The 16130-nt window shown below is 44.6% G+C and overlaps 1 protein-coding gene across 1 annotated transcript; it reads left to right on the forward strand.

Moving 5' to 3' along the window:
• Nucleotides 1-2037: 2037 nt before the first annotated feature.
• Nucleotides 2038-3381, forward strand: RASSF10 (Ras association domain family member 10; the record flags this gene model as incomplete). The annotated part of the gene is made up of 1 exon (XM_080345855.1): nt 2038-3381. The coding sequence occupies one exon, from the start codon at nt 2038-2040 to the stop codon at nt 3379-3381; it is 1344 nt and encodes a 447-aa protein (XP_080201981.1).
• Nucleotides 3382-16130: the final 12749 nt, after the last annotated feature.

Below are 16130 nucleotides of genomic sequence, written 5' to 3' on the forward strand. Positions count from 1 at the left end.
GAAACACGTGTAAAATAAGATTTAAACTAAATGGGAAAGGCAAGGAATCACCACTAAAGGAGTGAGACAATTTTTCACTGCCTCATTAACCCTTTTGTTACACCCAATTCTGCAGAAAAACAAGGAATGATCTTTCTTTCCAAGTCTCTGCCAGCCTGATGAAAGCAACAAGGTTTTTCATTTCTTACTCTCCTGGAGCTTTTCTATCTGGAGCATTTCAGAGGCAAAGCTGAATTGTACAGTCCTGACTCACATCCCATTCCTGTTCAACACCCTGCCATTCTGGGGCCGTATGAGCTGTTGATTTTGTCCCACAGTCCTTATGACCCACCTTTGTCAAGGACATTTTGCCACTGATGGGTCCTCCTTCCTTTGCCGTGGAGTGAATGATGCTTTTAGCCACAGTCAACACACTGATTAAAAAGGCTGCACACCTCAGGAATAGCCTTCCATCAGGAAACACTTCCATCCATCCAAAGGAAGAGTGGCAATATAGCACTTCTGACACATCACGAGAGGAAAATTACTTGCCCCTGAAATTAGCAGCGGTGGACTTTACCGTTGGACAAGGAAACCCAACTTTAATATAAGGTGTCTGTGGCCAGGAAGCAAATTCAGCCTGTTACCAGCACCCCTGCCTTGTGTGCCCTTATTGCAACATGCAGTGGCCACCTTGGTTTGGAATCATTTAACCTGCAATAACATAGGAAAGGGACGTTAGCAGCAGGCACATGATCTGCGACATCTTCAGCTCCAGGAATGCTGGCGTTCAGTGGTCTCCCAGCCCACTTCCTCACGGGACAGGTGGCTGCATGGCAGAAACCACTGTGGTAATCAGCTGCCTTACCCAGCCAGAGCAGAAGGCAGGTGTTCTTCCCCAGGACTATTCTTTCCATGTAAACACAGGAGAAACCAGTGCAGCAGCTGCCCACACCGAGGCTGTGCACTTTAGGGCAAAAGAGGATGTTAGGCTGCAGAACTGTTAACTCACTGTTTTCTGTGCCTCAACCTCGCTGTTTCAAACAGCAAAATTACAGTAGTTAAGCTACAATACTGTAACTCCATTCTGTTCTGCTGACTGGGACATGAACCTTATTCAGGCAAAAATCCTCTCCACATGGCACACTGGTTTTATTGGCTCTAAAAACCCCCCACAAAGTACAAATCAGCCTTCAGGCTTTAGAGGGTTTACCCCCTCTAACCATTATACTACTTCCTAGCCATGTGGAAAAGCATCAGCCCATGAACCCTCGCAGTGGAATCACACCGTGAAAATCAGTGCCACAACTCTGCGTTTTATTGCTATTTCTTACATCTCGTTTTAATCCGCACTCGGAGACCGATCCTGTTGTCATCAAAGTATGCAGCAAGCTCCTATTAAATCTGGCTCAGCTAGTATTTTAATAACACTCAGACGTTCCCGTCCTTTGCATATTTCATCTGCGAAGTGCTTTACAAACATGAATTTCCTAATTACAGGCGGATGATTTACTAAAACTGGAAATTCCTCACTAGTTCTGGCTTTTACTTTGAAGCTCCGGGATTCGCTCCTGTCCCTCGGCAGTTTGGAAGGTCCCTCGACGCCGCTCGTTCGCGGCAGAGGCAGCGGGGCAGAGAGGAAGACGCAGAGACGACGGCGACCTGCCCTGAAGTTTCCGCGCCGCCGGATCCCGGCGCGGAGTGCCGGGGCGGCGCTGCCCGGGGGCCGCTGCCCGGCCGGGGCGGGAGCCGCGGAGGGCGCCCACGTGGTGGGAGAGGAAAACCCGGCGGCGGCGGGACCCGGCAGAGTGCGGGCGAGAGCCGCGCCGGGCTCCGCGCCGCACCGGGCCGGGCCCCTCCCGGCGCACCGGGCAGGAAGGGGTGGAGCGGCCGGCGGAGCGCACGGGCGGGGAGCCGCGGGCGGGGAGGCATCCCGGCCACGCTGAAGCCGGGCGGGCGGGCGGCGCCGCGCCTCCCCTGAGCGCTCCCCATGGAGCGGCTGTCCGGCCAGCCCTGAGCCGGCGGCCCCAGCCGCCCGCCCGCCCGCCACCGCTCCCGATGGAGCCCGAGGAGCGGAAGATCTCGGTGTGGATCTGCCAGGAGGAGAAGCTGATCTCCGGGCTCTCCCGGCGGACCACCTGCTCGGACGTGGTGCGGGTGCTGCTGGAGGACAGCCACCACCGGCGGCAGCGGCCGGCGCTGCCCGAGCCCGGCGGCGGGATGCTGTCGGGGCCGCCGCAATCCTACTGCATCGTGGAGAAGTGGCGCGGCTTCGAGCGGATCCTGCCCAACAAGACGAAGATCTTACGGCTGTGGGTGGCGTGGGGGGACGAGCAAGAGAACGTGCGCTTCGTGTTGGTGCGCAGCGAGGCCTCGCTGCCCAACGCGGGGCCGCGCAGCGCTGAGGCGCGGGTGGTGCTCAGCAAGGAGCGCCCCGGCCACGGCCTGGGGGCGGCCCGCGCCAGCCTGGCACTCACGCAGGAGCGGCAGCGGCGGGTGGTGAGAAAAGCCTTCCGCAAGTTGGCCAAGATCAACAAGAAGCGGCAGCAGCCGCTGGCCCGGGAGACCTCGGCGGCGGAGAGGATGGAGACGCTGGTGCACCTGGTGCTCTCGCAGGATCACACCATCCGGCAGCAGATCCAGCGGCTCCGCGAGCTGGACCGGGAGATCGACAGGTACGAGGCCAAGATCCACCTGGACCGCATGAAGCGACACGGCGTCAACTACGTGCAGGACACCTACCTGGTGGGGACGGGCAGCGGGGAGCCGGAGCCGGCCCGGGAGGCTCAGCCCTCCGCCGGCCGCCCCGAGGAGGACTACGCGAGGAAGTGCGAAGAGGTGCTGCAGCTGCAGGAGCAGCGGGCGCAGCAGGAGGAGCTGCTGGAGCACCTGGCCGCCGAGATCCAGGAGGAGCTCAACGAGCGCTGGATGAAGCGGCGGCGGGAGGAGCTGGAGCTGGCGGCGGGGCCCGGCCTGGCCGAGGCGGACTGCGACACCACGGAGCTGAGCGGCGGCGGCGAGGGCGAGCTGCACCTGGAGCACGAACGGGTCAAGACCCAGCTGAGCACCAGCCTCTACATCGGCCTCAAGCTGAGCACGGACCTGGAGGCCATCAAAACCGACCTGGACTACACGCAGCGGGCGTGGGAGGACAAGGAGCGGGAGCTGCAGCGGCTGCTGGAGACGCTGGGCACCCTGGACGTGGCGGAGGCGCCGGCGGAGCCGCGCGGGGCGGCGGGCGGGGGGCGGCCGGCGGCAGGGGGCAGCGCGGCCGGCTGGGTGGAGCAGGCGCGGGCGCTGCGCAAGGACCGCGCCGACAACGACGAGGACTCGGACACGGGGCTGAGCTCCATGCACAGCCAGGACTCGGACTCGGTGCCCGTCTGCGAGTCCCTCGTCTAGTGCCCGCCCGCCCCGCCGGGCCCCGCAGCGCCAGGGACAGGGGGCGGGCTCCGAGGGGGCCGCTCGCAGCGAAAACGGGCAGCGTACGGCCGGCGAGGGCTCTGCCCGGGGTCCCCATCGCCCGCCGGGCAGCGCGGCACAGGATCTCCGCCGTGCGGGGCTCGGCGGGGGCTGGTGCGGGACTGTGCGATGCGGGCGGGTGGGGGGTGGCGAGGAAACTCCCGGTGGAAGAGGCAGGCACACAGAGGAAACGCTGTAATTTTAGCTCTTTAAGCTGAGTTTAAACTTGTTCCAACTAGTCATCCGCGGGCAGCGTTTAGGCTGGCTCGCCGGTACTTTTATCTGAGAAACCCACAGCGTGCTTGTGTTTCATTCACGTCTGGGATTGCTCGCACCTTAAATCCTGCCGCCTGCTGCCCTCCAAAGGTTTTCTTGCTGGGCCTTTTAATCCTGCGGTTCCCCACGAAGGCTACTTCGCGTAATCTTTTTGCAAGTAAAACCCCAGGACACATGCTCCGTAGGGTAGATCAGTTATCTCCTTAACAGTTCCTCAGCACTGCAAAGTCAGGTCGTGGGTTATACTGGTTATCATTTACAAATACACCTGGCTCCTTTACAGACAAAAAGTCACTGAGACTAAAGCTGCTGGTCATTTAAAAACTACGGAGGAAAAGAGGTGTCAGTACTACTGAACCTGACACTGGCATCTCCCAGGGCGCAAGCTTTTGAAAGGTACTGCCGTTCCTTTTGGCAACCAAAAGGGATGATAAATCACTTTTTTTTTTTTAAAAAAGAAAAGACGGCAAACTAAATCAAAATACAGATTAACATGTATTAACTCTGCATAGTGCTTTTTCTTATGCATAGGTAAGAGTGCTTTGTTTAAAGGCATACTAAGAAATCTATTAGTATCAATATGCATTTGACAGTCATTGAAAGCGATTAGCGGTGCCTGAATGTACACAGCCTTCAACAATGTGGGGGTTTTTTTTTCACTATGCTAGCTGATATTTGGCTGAGCTTGGTTGTAGATAAACAAAATACAGAATCAGCTTGAACTACTGTTTTTAATAATATAGTTCATATCAGGCCAAGAGATACAACAATAAAAGCATGACTCAAGCCCTACCTGCACTACAGCTTAATCTTTTCAGTTATTCCAATGAAAAAGAAATATGGCATCAGCTGTAACATGCATTTCATTTAACTGCCAAATCTTCCTCTGCAGCTTAACTCTTACTGAAAATACGTGATCTGCTCTTACAATAAGAGACATTAAGGATTCTTGTATTGCAGAAACAGTTGATGCAGTGAGAGACCAGAGAATGTTTAGTCAGGTCCAGCGGATGGTGTGAACTTTTTGAAACTTCTGAGATTATTTATGTAAGGCTATTTATACAAGTTTTCATTTAACGATTAGAAAGGGCTACATCAATAGACCAGTTCTTTATTTTTGATGAAAACCTCAGTTTCCTCACCCAAAGACCAAGTTCCACTCTTTTGCAGTGTTCTTGCTGGTAGGAATTCTGTTGGACAACAGAAGAATGGACTCTGCAACCTGTCAGTTTGAAAGCAATCAGAGAAATGCTGCATGTGGATTTGTTGAGGCTGTACAATTCCCTATATGCTATCATTCTTGATAAATGTTATTCCACTGAATGGGTCTCAGTTATAACAAACTGGTTTATTTTAAACACTGATCATATAATTGTTTTTCATATTTTAGTCGACCTTGGAAAATATTTAAGAACCTATTTTTAGAGCTAATAAAATTCTTAATAAGACTAAATGAGTGTTCCCAATTGAGTGTGATCGAAACAAACAATATATATATCTCTATCTATCTATCTATCTATCTATCTATCTATCTATCTATCTATATCTTAGGTCTGGGATTTTGTTATGTTGTCTTGTGGTGTCTTTTACCTTCTGGCAGAGTGAGTAGAAAGATCTACCAAGTCAGACCTCTCCAGTCTGTCTCATGACAGCATTGTCCCCTTGCTTTCTGTTGGCACGAGGGGTTCCCTCAGGTACAAGTAACAGTGTGAGTTTCTCAGATCAGTCACTGCAGAGGTAGTGTAGTGATATTTAGAAGTGGTGGCACAAGTCCAGAGGAAGGAATTTTACCTCACTCTGCAATTAAAACTATTTATGTGGAAGTTGAGCTGAAGAATAAGTTGGTTGATAGGGGAGTCACATTGTTGCACTGAATTGTATTAACCAGTGTGGATGCAATGGGTGGGTGATGCAAGTACCAGTTGATAGCTTCTCCGGTGACTGATGTGAGCTGTAAACCTGAAATTGCTTTACGTAAGTTCTGCATTAGCCACACCAAGCAAATAAAAAGCAAGCACATTAAAGAAATAAGCTGCAACAGGCTGTACACCATTATGCTATTGATATAGACGTCAGATATTCTGTGAAGCATGAGGTGAAGAAAGCCAGGAAATTCAAAGTTGTAAAGCAAAGCCTGCCTACTCATCCTCAGCTAGGAAAAGCCTTAAAACTGGGACAAAACCACTTTTACTCTAGGTCGCTGAGGGACACGCTTGTAGGGCACCGTGCAATACTTGCTCCTGGCCTGTCAGTGCCCCAGATAATGATGCAGTAGATCGTGACCCAGCTGATCTGCTGGCCTCTGTCCCATGAGGACAGGGGTGAGAACACTGTGGGTGGCACTGTCATCTCAAGAGTTTGGTGGGAGCTGCGGTGACTTCCTACGAGGACACACTTATATGTGCTCCTATATTGTGCAGGTGAAATTTGGTATATTTATTTTATATTTAAACAGTTAAAAATGCAATTGCAACAGGCTCAGTTTTTGTTCATGCATGTAGACTGAATTCAAACATCTTCACAAATCCCTATCTCTCTCAAACCATTATTAAAACATTAGTATACAAGAGGAAATCACTGTTCACATCGGACCAAGTACTTCTCCATTCCCACCCTCTTCTGGACTTGCATATCCTCACCTAGATAATGGAGACAAGCCACAGGATGCTTGGCTTTGACAGGGAATTTGGCTCTGAGGTTTGGCTGGGCACGTAGCCAAAGGTTAGGAGAGCTGATTCAGAATCACAGGTAGAAGGGCAGGATTTTTATCTCCTTTCCAGTTCTGAGAGAACGAAAGAGAGGTAGCAGCAGAAAAAAAACAACCAACATCATGACACAAGTCTACCTTCTGACACCACCAAGAGAGAGGTAAAAGCTCCAACCAACATCTGCCTTTTTTTTTTTAAATACCATTCTCTTCTATCTTCCAGAGTCAAGTCTAGTCTAATCTTTCTCCCATCCTAAGACCAGACAAGCAATACAGTTTTTTACTTTATTCATAGCTATCTAACAGCATTATGAACTATTTAAGATAAATCTGTGTTAAATTTATAGATCTGTGTGTATATTGCCCTATCTATTCACACACTATCTGCTTCTCAACGAACTGTCAAGGACCAAGGCTGCCAGGCCTCTCTCAGACACAGTACCTACAGAAATCAAAGGGAGTTTTGTCCAGGAGACATAATCAGAGTAGAATCAGGCCTTAGTTTCATGCACCCTTTAAACAAGCATTATCAAGAACTATTACACAAGTCCCGTCTGTTTGCTGCCCTTGGCCACATTTTTCTGACCCTACATGGCACTTTCTTTTGTGCCTACACACAAGTTTGTGGGCCCAGATCAGAAGAAAATTGATGAGCTTTAATTTAGGTGAGTTCCTAATGTGGCTCAATGTACAGTCACATAAATGCTTCCACCAGTGACAAGGTACTGTGGTAAAAATGAGAAATTGAAGGCACTTGGAAAGGTGGAACTGATTCTTTCAGCAATGAGCACTGTCTTATGCTGACTTGCATGTTGGCAAAATCTTTGCTCAGACTGCAAATTCCCCCCCACGCACAGCCTAAGGAGAAGGTTTCCAGGAGAAGACTAGGGCTGAAGCTACATATACATCAATTACACTTACCTACATTAAACCCCAAATGAGTCAACTAGTCCAGCTTTTAGCCTTGACCTCATTTCAGAAAGCCACTATCAAGAAATATTATCAGAGTGAAGACTGTGTCAAATTCAATATATTTCTAGTCCTTAACACATGTAAGAGATCTGCCAGTTTGAATAAGCACTTTGTAGGGATATCATTTGAAGCATTAAATGGGGAAGGAAGAGGGGAGGCAAATACATTTACTGTAATGAACACCACTGACAGGCAAAATGAATGACCTATTAATTATTGTCATTTACTCTAAAGCAGCATGTAGCCAGCCAAATCAGTCTGCTTGATTTACAGTGACAGATCCTTTTCCAAAGAACCCGCTGTCTTGGTTTCAGACAAGATATAGTCGAAGAAGGGAAGCAAGTAAGTGGGTGTGAGAGAAGGAAAACATGTAATCAAGCTTTTTTACTGCCTGCTTGCATGAAACATATTTTCCAGGTTTACTTTCAAAATAGTCTGTGTGCCTGCGTTTGGAGAGATACGCAGACAGATACCCCCTCCCTCCCAAATGCTACACTACTTTGGGCTTTTTCCCTCCCCTCCTTTCATTTGCACTGAACTAGGACTGTAGTTCAATACATGAAAAGAGCAGCACAGCCCTTGAAATAAAATAACAGGTCTGGGGAGCTGTGCCGGTTACCAAGTTGAAATATAAGCCATCACAGACTGTTGGAAGCAGTTGTCCTTTGAAGTCACTTGATATTATTGCTCCTAAGCTGGCATACAAAGTTTAAAGAAATGAACATCACAAAGTACAGGGAGTCTACACAGATGTTACTTTTATTCAAACTCACATCACTAAATGAACTTGGAAGCTAAACAGAAAGGGAAAATTTAATAAACCCAAAGCAAAATTGGGCTTTATATGCAAATTAGCCAGATATCTTCAAGCAGAGTTGTCAAATAGTGTTTTTAAAAATACTGCTTGCATAATTTAATACATTACTTGTGTAAATGCATCAGAGCAGAACTTTCCATGCTGGGTGCACCATCACAACATTTTGCATGCTGAATAACACTACTGAGTTGGCCATTGATTTCTTAGAGCGTACAGAACTAACTCTACCAGGGAATCAGAATACACCCTTAAAATAGAATATAACTCCTGCAGGCTTTACACACTATGCACATATAAGTTTGGTTACCTTGTCAGTTTTATTTGGGAAGCTTTATTAAAATGTTCTTCCCTAATTTTTAAAAATGTTTCAGAAATCCACTGATGTTCTATAAAAAATTAGTTTCCCTCCCGACAATTTTTCTCCTCTGTTCTGCCAACCTGTTCCTCCCCTCCTCATCAGCATCTGCTCTGAATTTCATGAATAGTCTCATTCAAATTGGTGGGACTCCATGGACTCAGTGTCCTACTCACTTGGTAAGAAACCTAAAGACAGAAAGTTTCTTTCTATATCTTGGCAAATACTCAGTATTTATGCAGTATGTGCCAGTCTCAGCAGTATTTTAGTAGTTCTTTATGTAATAATATGTCATATGGATTAAGGAGATACTCTCATCAGCTGGTTTACGCCACTGTTGTTTAACTCCCTTGCCCAGCCCCCCTCTGTATTTTTGTTGTTCGTTTGGTTAGGTTTTTTTGTTTGGTTGGGTTTTTTAATGTGTTTCCAAGTTATCTTCTGAATTTTCCCCTTCTCCTAATTTGAGGCAAGTACTTGTCACACGAGGAGGGAGCACATCTCAGACAATATTCAGGTAGCACGTTGCTGTGGAGCATTGGGGCAGAGAGATATGATTTCTATTCCTGGTTTGGAAAATAACTGGAGTAATGAGTGGTATCTTATTTCCCCTGGAGCGTAAGCTTTTGATGAAGCTATTTACTGTGCGATTGGACACCATCTGGCAGAAAGAGGCCTAATCCACTCGAGGTCTTTGAGGTACTGTTATAATGAAAACGTTCAGCAATTTCACTCTTCTGTGCCTCAGTTCCCCTAATGTTGAAGTGCGTGTGCTTCCCTTTACTAAATAGTTTCTAATCATCTTTCCTATTTAACCGTTTGGTGAAACCACTGACCTCAGAACACAATCCTGCTAAGTCAGTCTTGGGATTTTATGGAGTTTACTCGGACAAAAAAACCCCAATAACAACAACAAAAAATGTCTCTGACTCACAGAAAGAGCTCTTACGTATCTGAAACATGCTATCATCAGCTTGCTAGCACTGTACTTCACATGGCTTAATTATGTGGTTATTTAGTTTATTATCTCTAAAAGAAATAATTCTCATCAGTCAAATTGTGCTCATAAGCAGGTCTTTGGAAAATATGTTAGAAGCCTTTAGGAAAAATATTTAATCCCTGTTTCAATTTAATATAATCCCTTGTTTTAATCTCTTACAGAGTATCTTTTACATGTAATCAGGCTATTAGTTTATGCATTTAATTATCAGTGTAACCTAACAATTATTTTTTTCTTGCCCTCCAATGAATCTCCACTTGATAGACATATCTTAAGACCAGATGAAAAGTGACTTTGGAAATTAAGAGAGACAGAGATCGCCTTTTGAAAACATTGGTGCTTGTTCTTCCCGCCACCAGCATAGAAGCAAACTTCCAGCTTTGTAATGTTTCCCTTTCTTTCACAGTTGCTCTTCGCTTTCTCACAGTAAGGTCTCTCCATAATTCTACTGCAGGTTTCCTTTTCAGAGTGACCAGATGACTCATCAGTCACCAGCAGGTTAAATGCTTAAAGCCAGGATTGGAAATTTTTTTCTTTTTTAATAATTCTGTCCCTGCACATTTTTCCCTGCTTGGTGTCAAAAAATATTGCACTGACCAGATAACAGAGGGCCAGGCACTCAAATTTTACCATCCTTCAAAGGAAGATACAGCACACACAGCTCCAGGTGTCCTGTATCTGTCACACACAGAACAATTCCTCCAGCTGTGCACCATCCACAGCAGTGAGCGGACTAGAAACATCTTTCATAGGCTAACACACAGCAAAGCAGGCTTGAAGCCACTATGTTGTAAATTACTTACTCACCTGACAGAGTTAACTAATGATCTTCATCAGGTGATTCCAACGTGAAGTAAAATAACCTGATCACCTGATTATTTTGAATTCATTTTTACACATTTACTGGCTTCAAGGTGTGAAATTTAGAAACGGCATTCCCTGCTCCCTACCTGTCAGGTGCACTTAGGCATTCTGGCTTAGAGAGATTTATAAAGCAGTGGGGGTAGAGCATGGGCCTTGCTGCTTTCTCTCCTGGTGGGAAAACTTCTCTGCCTCTGCACTGCCTAAATGGATTGGGGATGGATGGGGACAAGAGGGTGGAGAATGAAACTGTCGGAAGAGAATGGAACCCAGCCCAAGAAACAAACTGGAGACGAGGCAGCTGAAGGGAATGAACGAGAAAGGGCAAAATCCAGCAAGAAGGCTGGACAACAGGAAAGTAGCCGGCAGCAGGAATCAACTCCTGCATTGTAATAAGGGAGAAAACTCAGAGTCTGTGATGACCACCAGGCACCTTGCACTTCAAGGTGTTTCACTCCAACCATCTAACAAACAGCAGCCTGGGAGGGACAGGAGCCCATGCCACAGTATCTTCACAGCCACCAACACTAGCCAGGTGAACAAGAGGAAAAAATTCATCAGTGGAAACCTTGTGATTTTCCTGAGGTTTTGTTAACTTAGCTCTAAAGGCCAGTGACTGCAAGATTTGCAGTAGGCTAACATGCTGAGAATTTGGGGATGAAACGTGACTTTTCTATTTTTCCCTTTCACTTTTAACTCATGCTTGCTAAATACGGAGGAATTAGTGTTTCCCTATATAATACATAGTTTATATCATCAGAGTTTCTCCCCAATATGCTCCTCTCCTAGAACATTAAGCCTTAGCTGCTTCATGATCCAGGATGTTGTCATGTTGCTCTAAGTGTTTACCTACATGACTTGCCAAAAACAGTGCCACAAAGTAAACAGGCTATTTAGCTTAATTGAATAGGCAAGCTTAGGGTAAAAAGCAAATCCAGACCTATTACTCCAGTTTACACAAGCCAGCTTGCAAAGCATGCGCAATGGCATTTCTAAGTATGTTTTGCAAACTAGTTTGTGTAAAACAAGCCAACTGAGCCAGATTTAAATTTCAGTTGTTTAAAGTCTCTCATCTTGTGTCACTGAAGTGATTCACATATAGATCACTTAATCTAATTAATGAACACAATTACCATGTTTTGACAATATTCATTGGACCTGTACTTCTACTCCTTTCTGTGTTTTGCTTTCATAACCATCTCCATAATTATCAACTCCCATGGCTTTAATATGCCTAAAGGAATAGTTTACCTTTATAGAACATATATTTCACTCTTACCTTCTCTCTCATTGCCCCTCCCTCCTATATTTTTCCCCACAAAATTTCCAAGCCTTTTTCTTTTCCACCAGTCATTAGCAACTGGGCTTCATCTTCCCAAATAACAAGGGTGAGAGATTCCTGCCTGTTCAGAAGTCGTCTGCCACACTTTCAACTCAAGGCTCATAACTGCCAAGTCATTGTCATTCCAGCCGAGTTGCTTTTACACCAGTATTCTGGGTTTTCTTTTACTTACAAAACTGAAGAACTGATGTTTTTCTCTTTCAAAGACAGCTAACCAGACTATCAGATTATGCAAAAGGGCACAAGTTACAATGCTTTGCCCAGGACATCAGACTCTGCTTGTATTGAGAGACAAGTTAGAAACCCTGAAGATGCACCCAGATAACCCAGCAATTAATTTGCATGTTTTCAGCTAGAGCTAAATAATATCAATCTTGTTAGCATTTGTATAGCAATAGGACTACACAAGATAAAGACAAATAGCATAACAGCTTTCTAAGTGACACTTTCTAAGGACAAGGCAGCCCTTGCTCTGGTGAGAGCGCAGTGCAGGCAGACAAGCCAGACATCGATCGAGATGACAGGCACAGGAGCCGCAGCGACTTGAACTGGGTACGCAGCAGGTTAGTAGCAATGATGGGAACAGAAACCAGCTCTCCTGCTTCCCACTCTGTTTTCCCCTCTGCTAGACCCACACTTTCAGCCTGTCATGTGCTACAGACAAAAGACGAGGTATGAATTAATATCTACCCTTCAGCGCCACAGGAGCTGTACACCGAGTAACTTGTGGAAGCTTATTCAAGCTATTGAAGAAATACAGGAGGTCAAAGAGCATTAGGAAAGCATTGTGCTACACTACGTTTCATAACCATGTTTCCTAGTAGTCTCAAGCCTATAACTTTGTATTCTGAGAATTTATGGTTTGAGGAAGATTTTTGATTCATTTACATGTTAGTGCCATAAGTAGCTGCTATTTCTATCAACGAGTTTCATTCTCCATCTCCTGGATATCTGTATTTCTTTTCTGCAAGAAGGAGAACCACACAAGCTGTAAAGATCTGTCTATAAGTTAATTTTCCAACTAAGTTTTTACAATATTGTTAGCGATATATACTTAGTAAATATGCTTGTGTTTCACTTGGGGCCCGAGCTCTATCATTCATCTTTTTCTCTATGTATTACTGTAACATATTTATGTTATACACTACTCAAAATCAGGAGTCTGGAGAGTTACCTCAGATTTGTTGATTATGGAAGTCCAAACTTTGTCATTAGTTCAAGTAACACCAACAAATTTTCATTAGCTCCAGGGAAACAGAAATGAAAGTTTGGCCTAATGCTTGAGATACCTATCACAGGATATCAGGAATTGGGAAACTCATGTTGTTCATCTGAACAGCCAAATCAGTGCACTAAAACATGCCTCAATGTAAAGCAAATTAATTTTCACATGATGTGTGGTGGAAAACAGAGTTGGCTGCGAAAGTTCAGGCAAAGCGGTTGTATTTTAATTTGCCATTCGAGCAAAAGCAAAACACTTTGTGAAGACCAACTCCGCCAAAGGTGTTTCACCCAGTGGGCAGGTGTTGCTCTGAAGCCTGCCTGGCTTCCATACCTGGCATTTTCAGGTGAAGAGGAGTATCGGAATCAGTAGCAGCTGCAATGCCACCGAAGATATGAGTATTTCCTTCAGCCAGACCATTGCCAGTACAGCCTCTCTCCTCTGTTCTCAGCTATACTTAAAAAAGAACCCAAAAAAACACACACCAAAAACCCCAAACCAACCAACCCCAAACAATCAAAAAAAAGCAAACAAAACACCTAAACCAAAACAAACGACAAAACCCCCCACAATGAAACCAAACCAAAAACACCAAAAACCAACCAACCAAACAAACACAAAAAGAGTATTTTTAAGTTACTGAAGGGTTATGGAGATCTGTATTGCCACAAGAGGCTTTATTAAACAAACACTCAATACTGAAACAGGTTACATCTTTCATTAGGGCTCAAAAGGAACAACTCCGAACATTTTATCATGTAATCTTTTGATCCATCTAGATGAAAGCCCTAGCGATCGTATAATACAAGTGACCATTATGACTGGTTCTGTTGTCCAGGAGCCCACTGTCATTAGTGCTCTATGAGTTCCAAACAGTTTGGTCCCTCACCAAAACCTTTTATGTGGGAAGGTAGCTGTGATACACAGTATATAATGAGCCTGAGCAACTCCCATTTTATTCAAATCACTAATGAACAGAATAATATCAGACAAGAATGGAAAGTACCAAACCAAGTGTCTAAGTCTGGCAGTATTTTAGATATTGAATTATGAGCTTTAATAAGAGCAGGCACTGAATAGTTACTTACTAGATGGAAAAACGCAAAAAAAATGGAAATCATAGGAAAATGGTGCACTTGGAACTTGCTTTCAACATTTCGTGTGGCTTTTTATACATTTAGTATATGACATGCATATGCCCTTTTCCTACTGCTTAGTCTTTTGGATTGTCTCTCTTTCAGCAGTCAGAAACACTAGCTAAACCACATTAGAGTCTTGAAGAACTTTTTTAAGATTTAACGACAAATATAATAGATGTATTTGAGTGTTAACTGAACATGATCATTAATATAACTAGACGTAGTAATCATGATATAATCAATTATTGAACAAAACTAAAATCCTGCTGAATCATGAGAAAATAAGAAAACATAATGAAAAAAAGTCCTTTTTTCTATCCTTTGCTTTAAAGTTGACAGCTAGTCAAGACTTCTCTAGAAGTAAAGAAATTGTTTGCATGTTAATGTATACTTCAGATTGAAGAAAGAGGTTTCAAAAGTAGCTCGCAGTTCTCAACAAATTCTTCCAATAGCGTAATGTTTGCAAAACTTCAGTACTCATCTTCATAAGCTACTCGGTTAAACATAAGATGACTAAAGTTGATCTAGTTTTTCTTCCTGATCCCATATTTAAAGTATGAATATAATTTAGACATCAGTAGATAAAGAGCATGTCAATGAAGGACAAGTACAAATTCAAATTACTAAGGAGAAAAATCAAGTTAATTTCAGTGTGGAATGTTTGTAAGCAGCGTGTAATCATTCTTCAGTTTAAATGACTCAATTAAATAATCTATTATTATGCTCACTGGCAAATCGAGCCTAAACATGTACAAGTGCAAAAGCTAAAAGATCCGACTGCATTCAGCATTCAGATACAAAGAACTTTTAATACGTTGGCCAAGAATGTATTTTTGTCTGTGTGTGTGTTGTTAGTTTTTTTTGGGTTTATTTTGTTTTTGTTTTTGGTTTTTTTTTTTTTAATCCTTAAGGGTCTGAAATGCAGCTGAACAATCCATTGTATGTTTCACTACGAGTCGTAAGGGTCAAATTCCAGCCCAAGGTACAAATGTTAACATTTCCATGACATTCATGAGTGTCATACATTCACATCCGAGCGTGGTCTACCCATAAACAAATAGAAGCCTACGAGACATTCTCCAATGCTGTTTGAGAAGTCTGTTGCTCACTTGCCACTTGGGCACACCCATGCCTAATTTTCTTTTCAGCAAATGGCATTATCCTCTATACCCCCCACTTCGAAGCAATTACTCATTTCAAAAAATAATAGAACAGTAGTCCCCAAGCGACTGCATTCAAACATCTTTCCTGATGCTAAGCAAACACCACGCCATTCGGAGTATCATGCCTAAGCCTGGCCCGGTTTCTGGAAAAGGATTAGCACAAGCCAACCAGTCTGGCAGGACTGACAGTCATTGACTTCAAATCAAACATCATCTCCACCCTGGAGTATGCCTGCAGGGGCTTCCTTCGGGAGACTTGCTGAGGGGAGGGAGGGGGAGGATAAGACACTGAAAGCCACCCATTGGCTTAGGAACCCAAGTCCCGCTTTCAGAACAAGTAGAGGTTTAAGTGTCTCTGACTTCCAGTGAGACCTGCCCTCCAAAAGGTTGTCAGTTTTGAAAATCACATGAGACAACAGTCCAAAAATCACTTAGACTCTTTTTGAAAATTGTAGCCCTGCCACAGAATTCAAATGTTATGCCATTGGTACTTTCAGCTTGTAAACTACTAAGAAGGGAAACTTGTTCTTTTAGACCAGGAAAAAAACTTCTGCATAGAGAATTTTTGCAAGTTCATACATTGAAACCTATCTGGAGTTATCACAGGTGACTTTTTTGCAATTCTGAAGAACTGTGTCCAGTTCTTGTTAAAATATAGGCTAAGGACAAACGTGGAAGTACTTAACATTTTTTCTAAGCCCAGTTTTCATAGATCATAGTAATACATGGGTAGGAAGTGAATTAAGTCAGCACTATCCCATTGAAGTGTTTTCTAAAAGCTCAGTGCAAGATCTGACCAGGTCCACAGAGTAACTGAGCAAGATAATAAAAGATTTAT

This window comes from Nesoenas mayeri, assembly GCF_963082525.1.
Source record: "Nesoenas mayeri genome assembly, chromosome: 5".
NCBI classification, from domain to species: Eukaryota; Metazoa; Chordata; class Aves; order Columbiformes; family Columbidae; genus Nesoenas; species Nesoenas mayeri.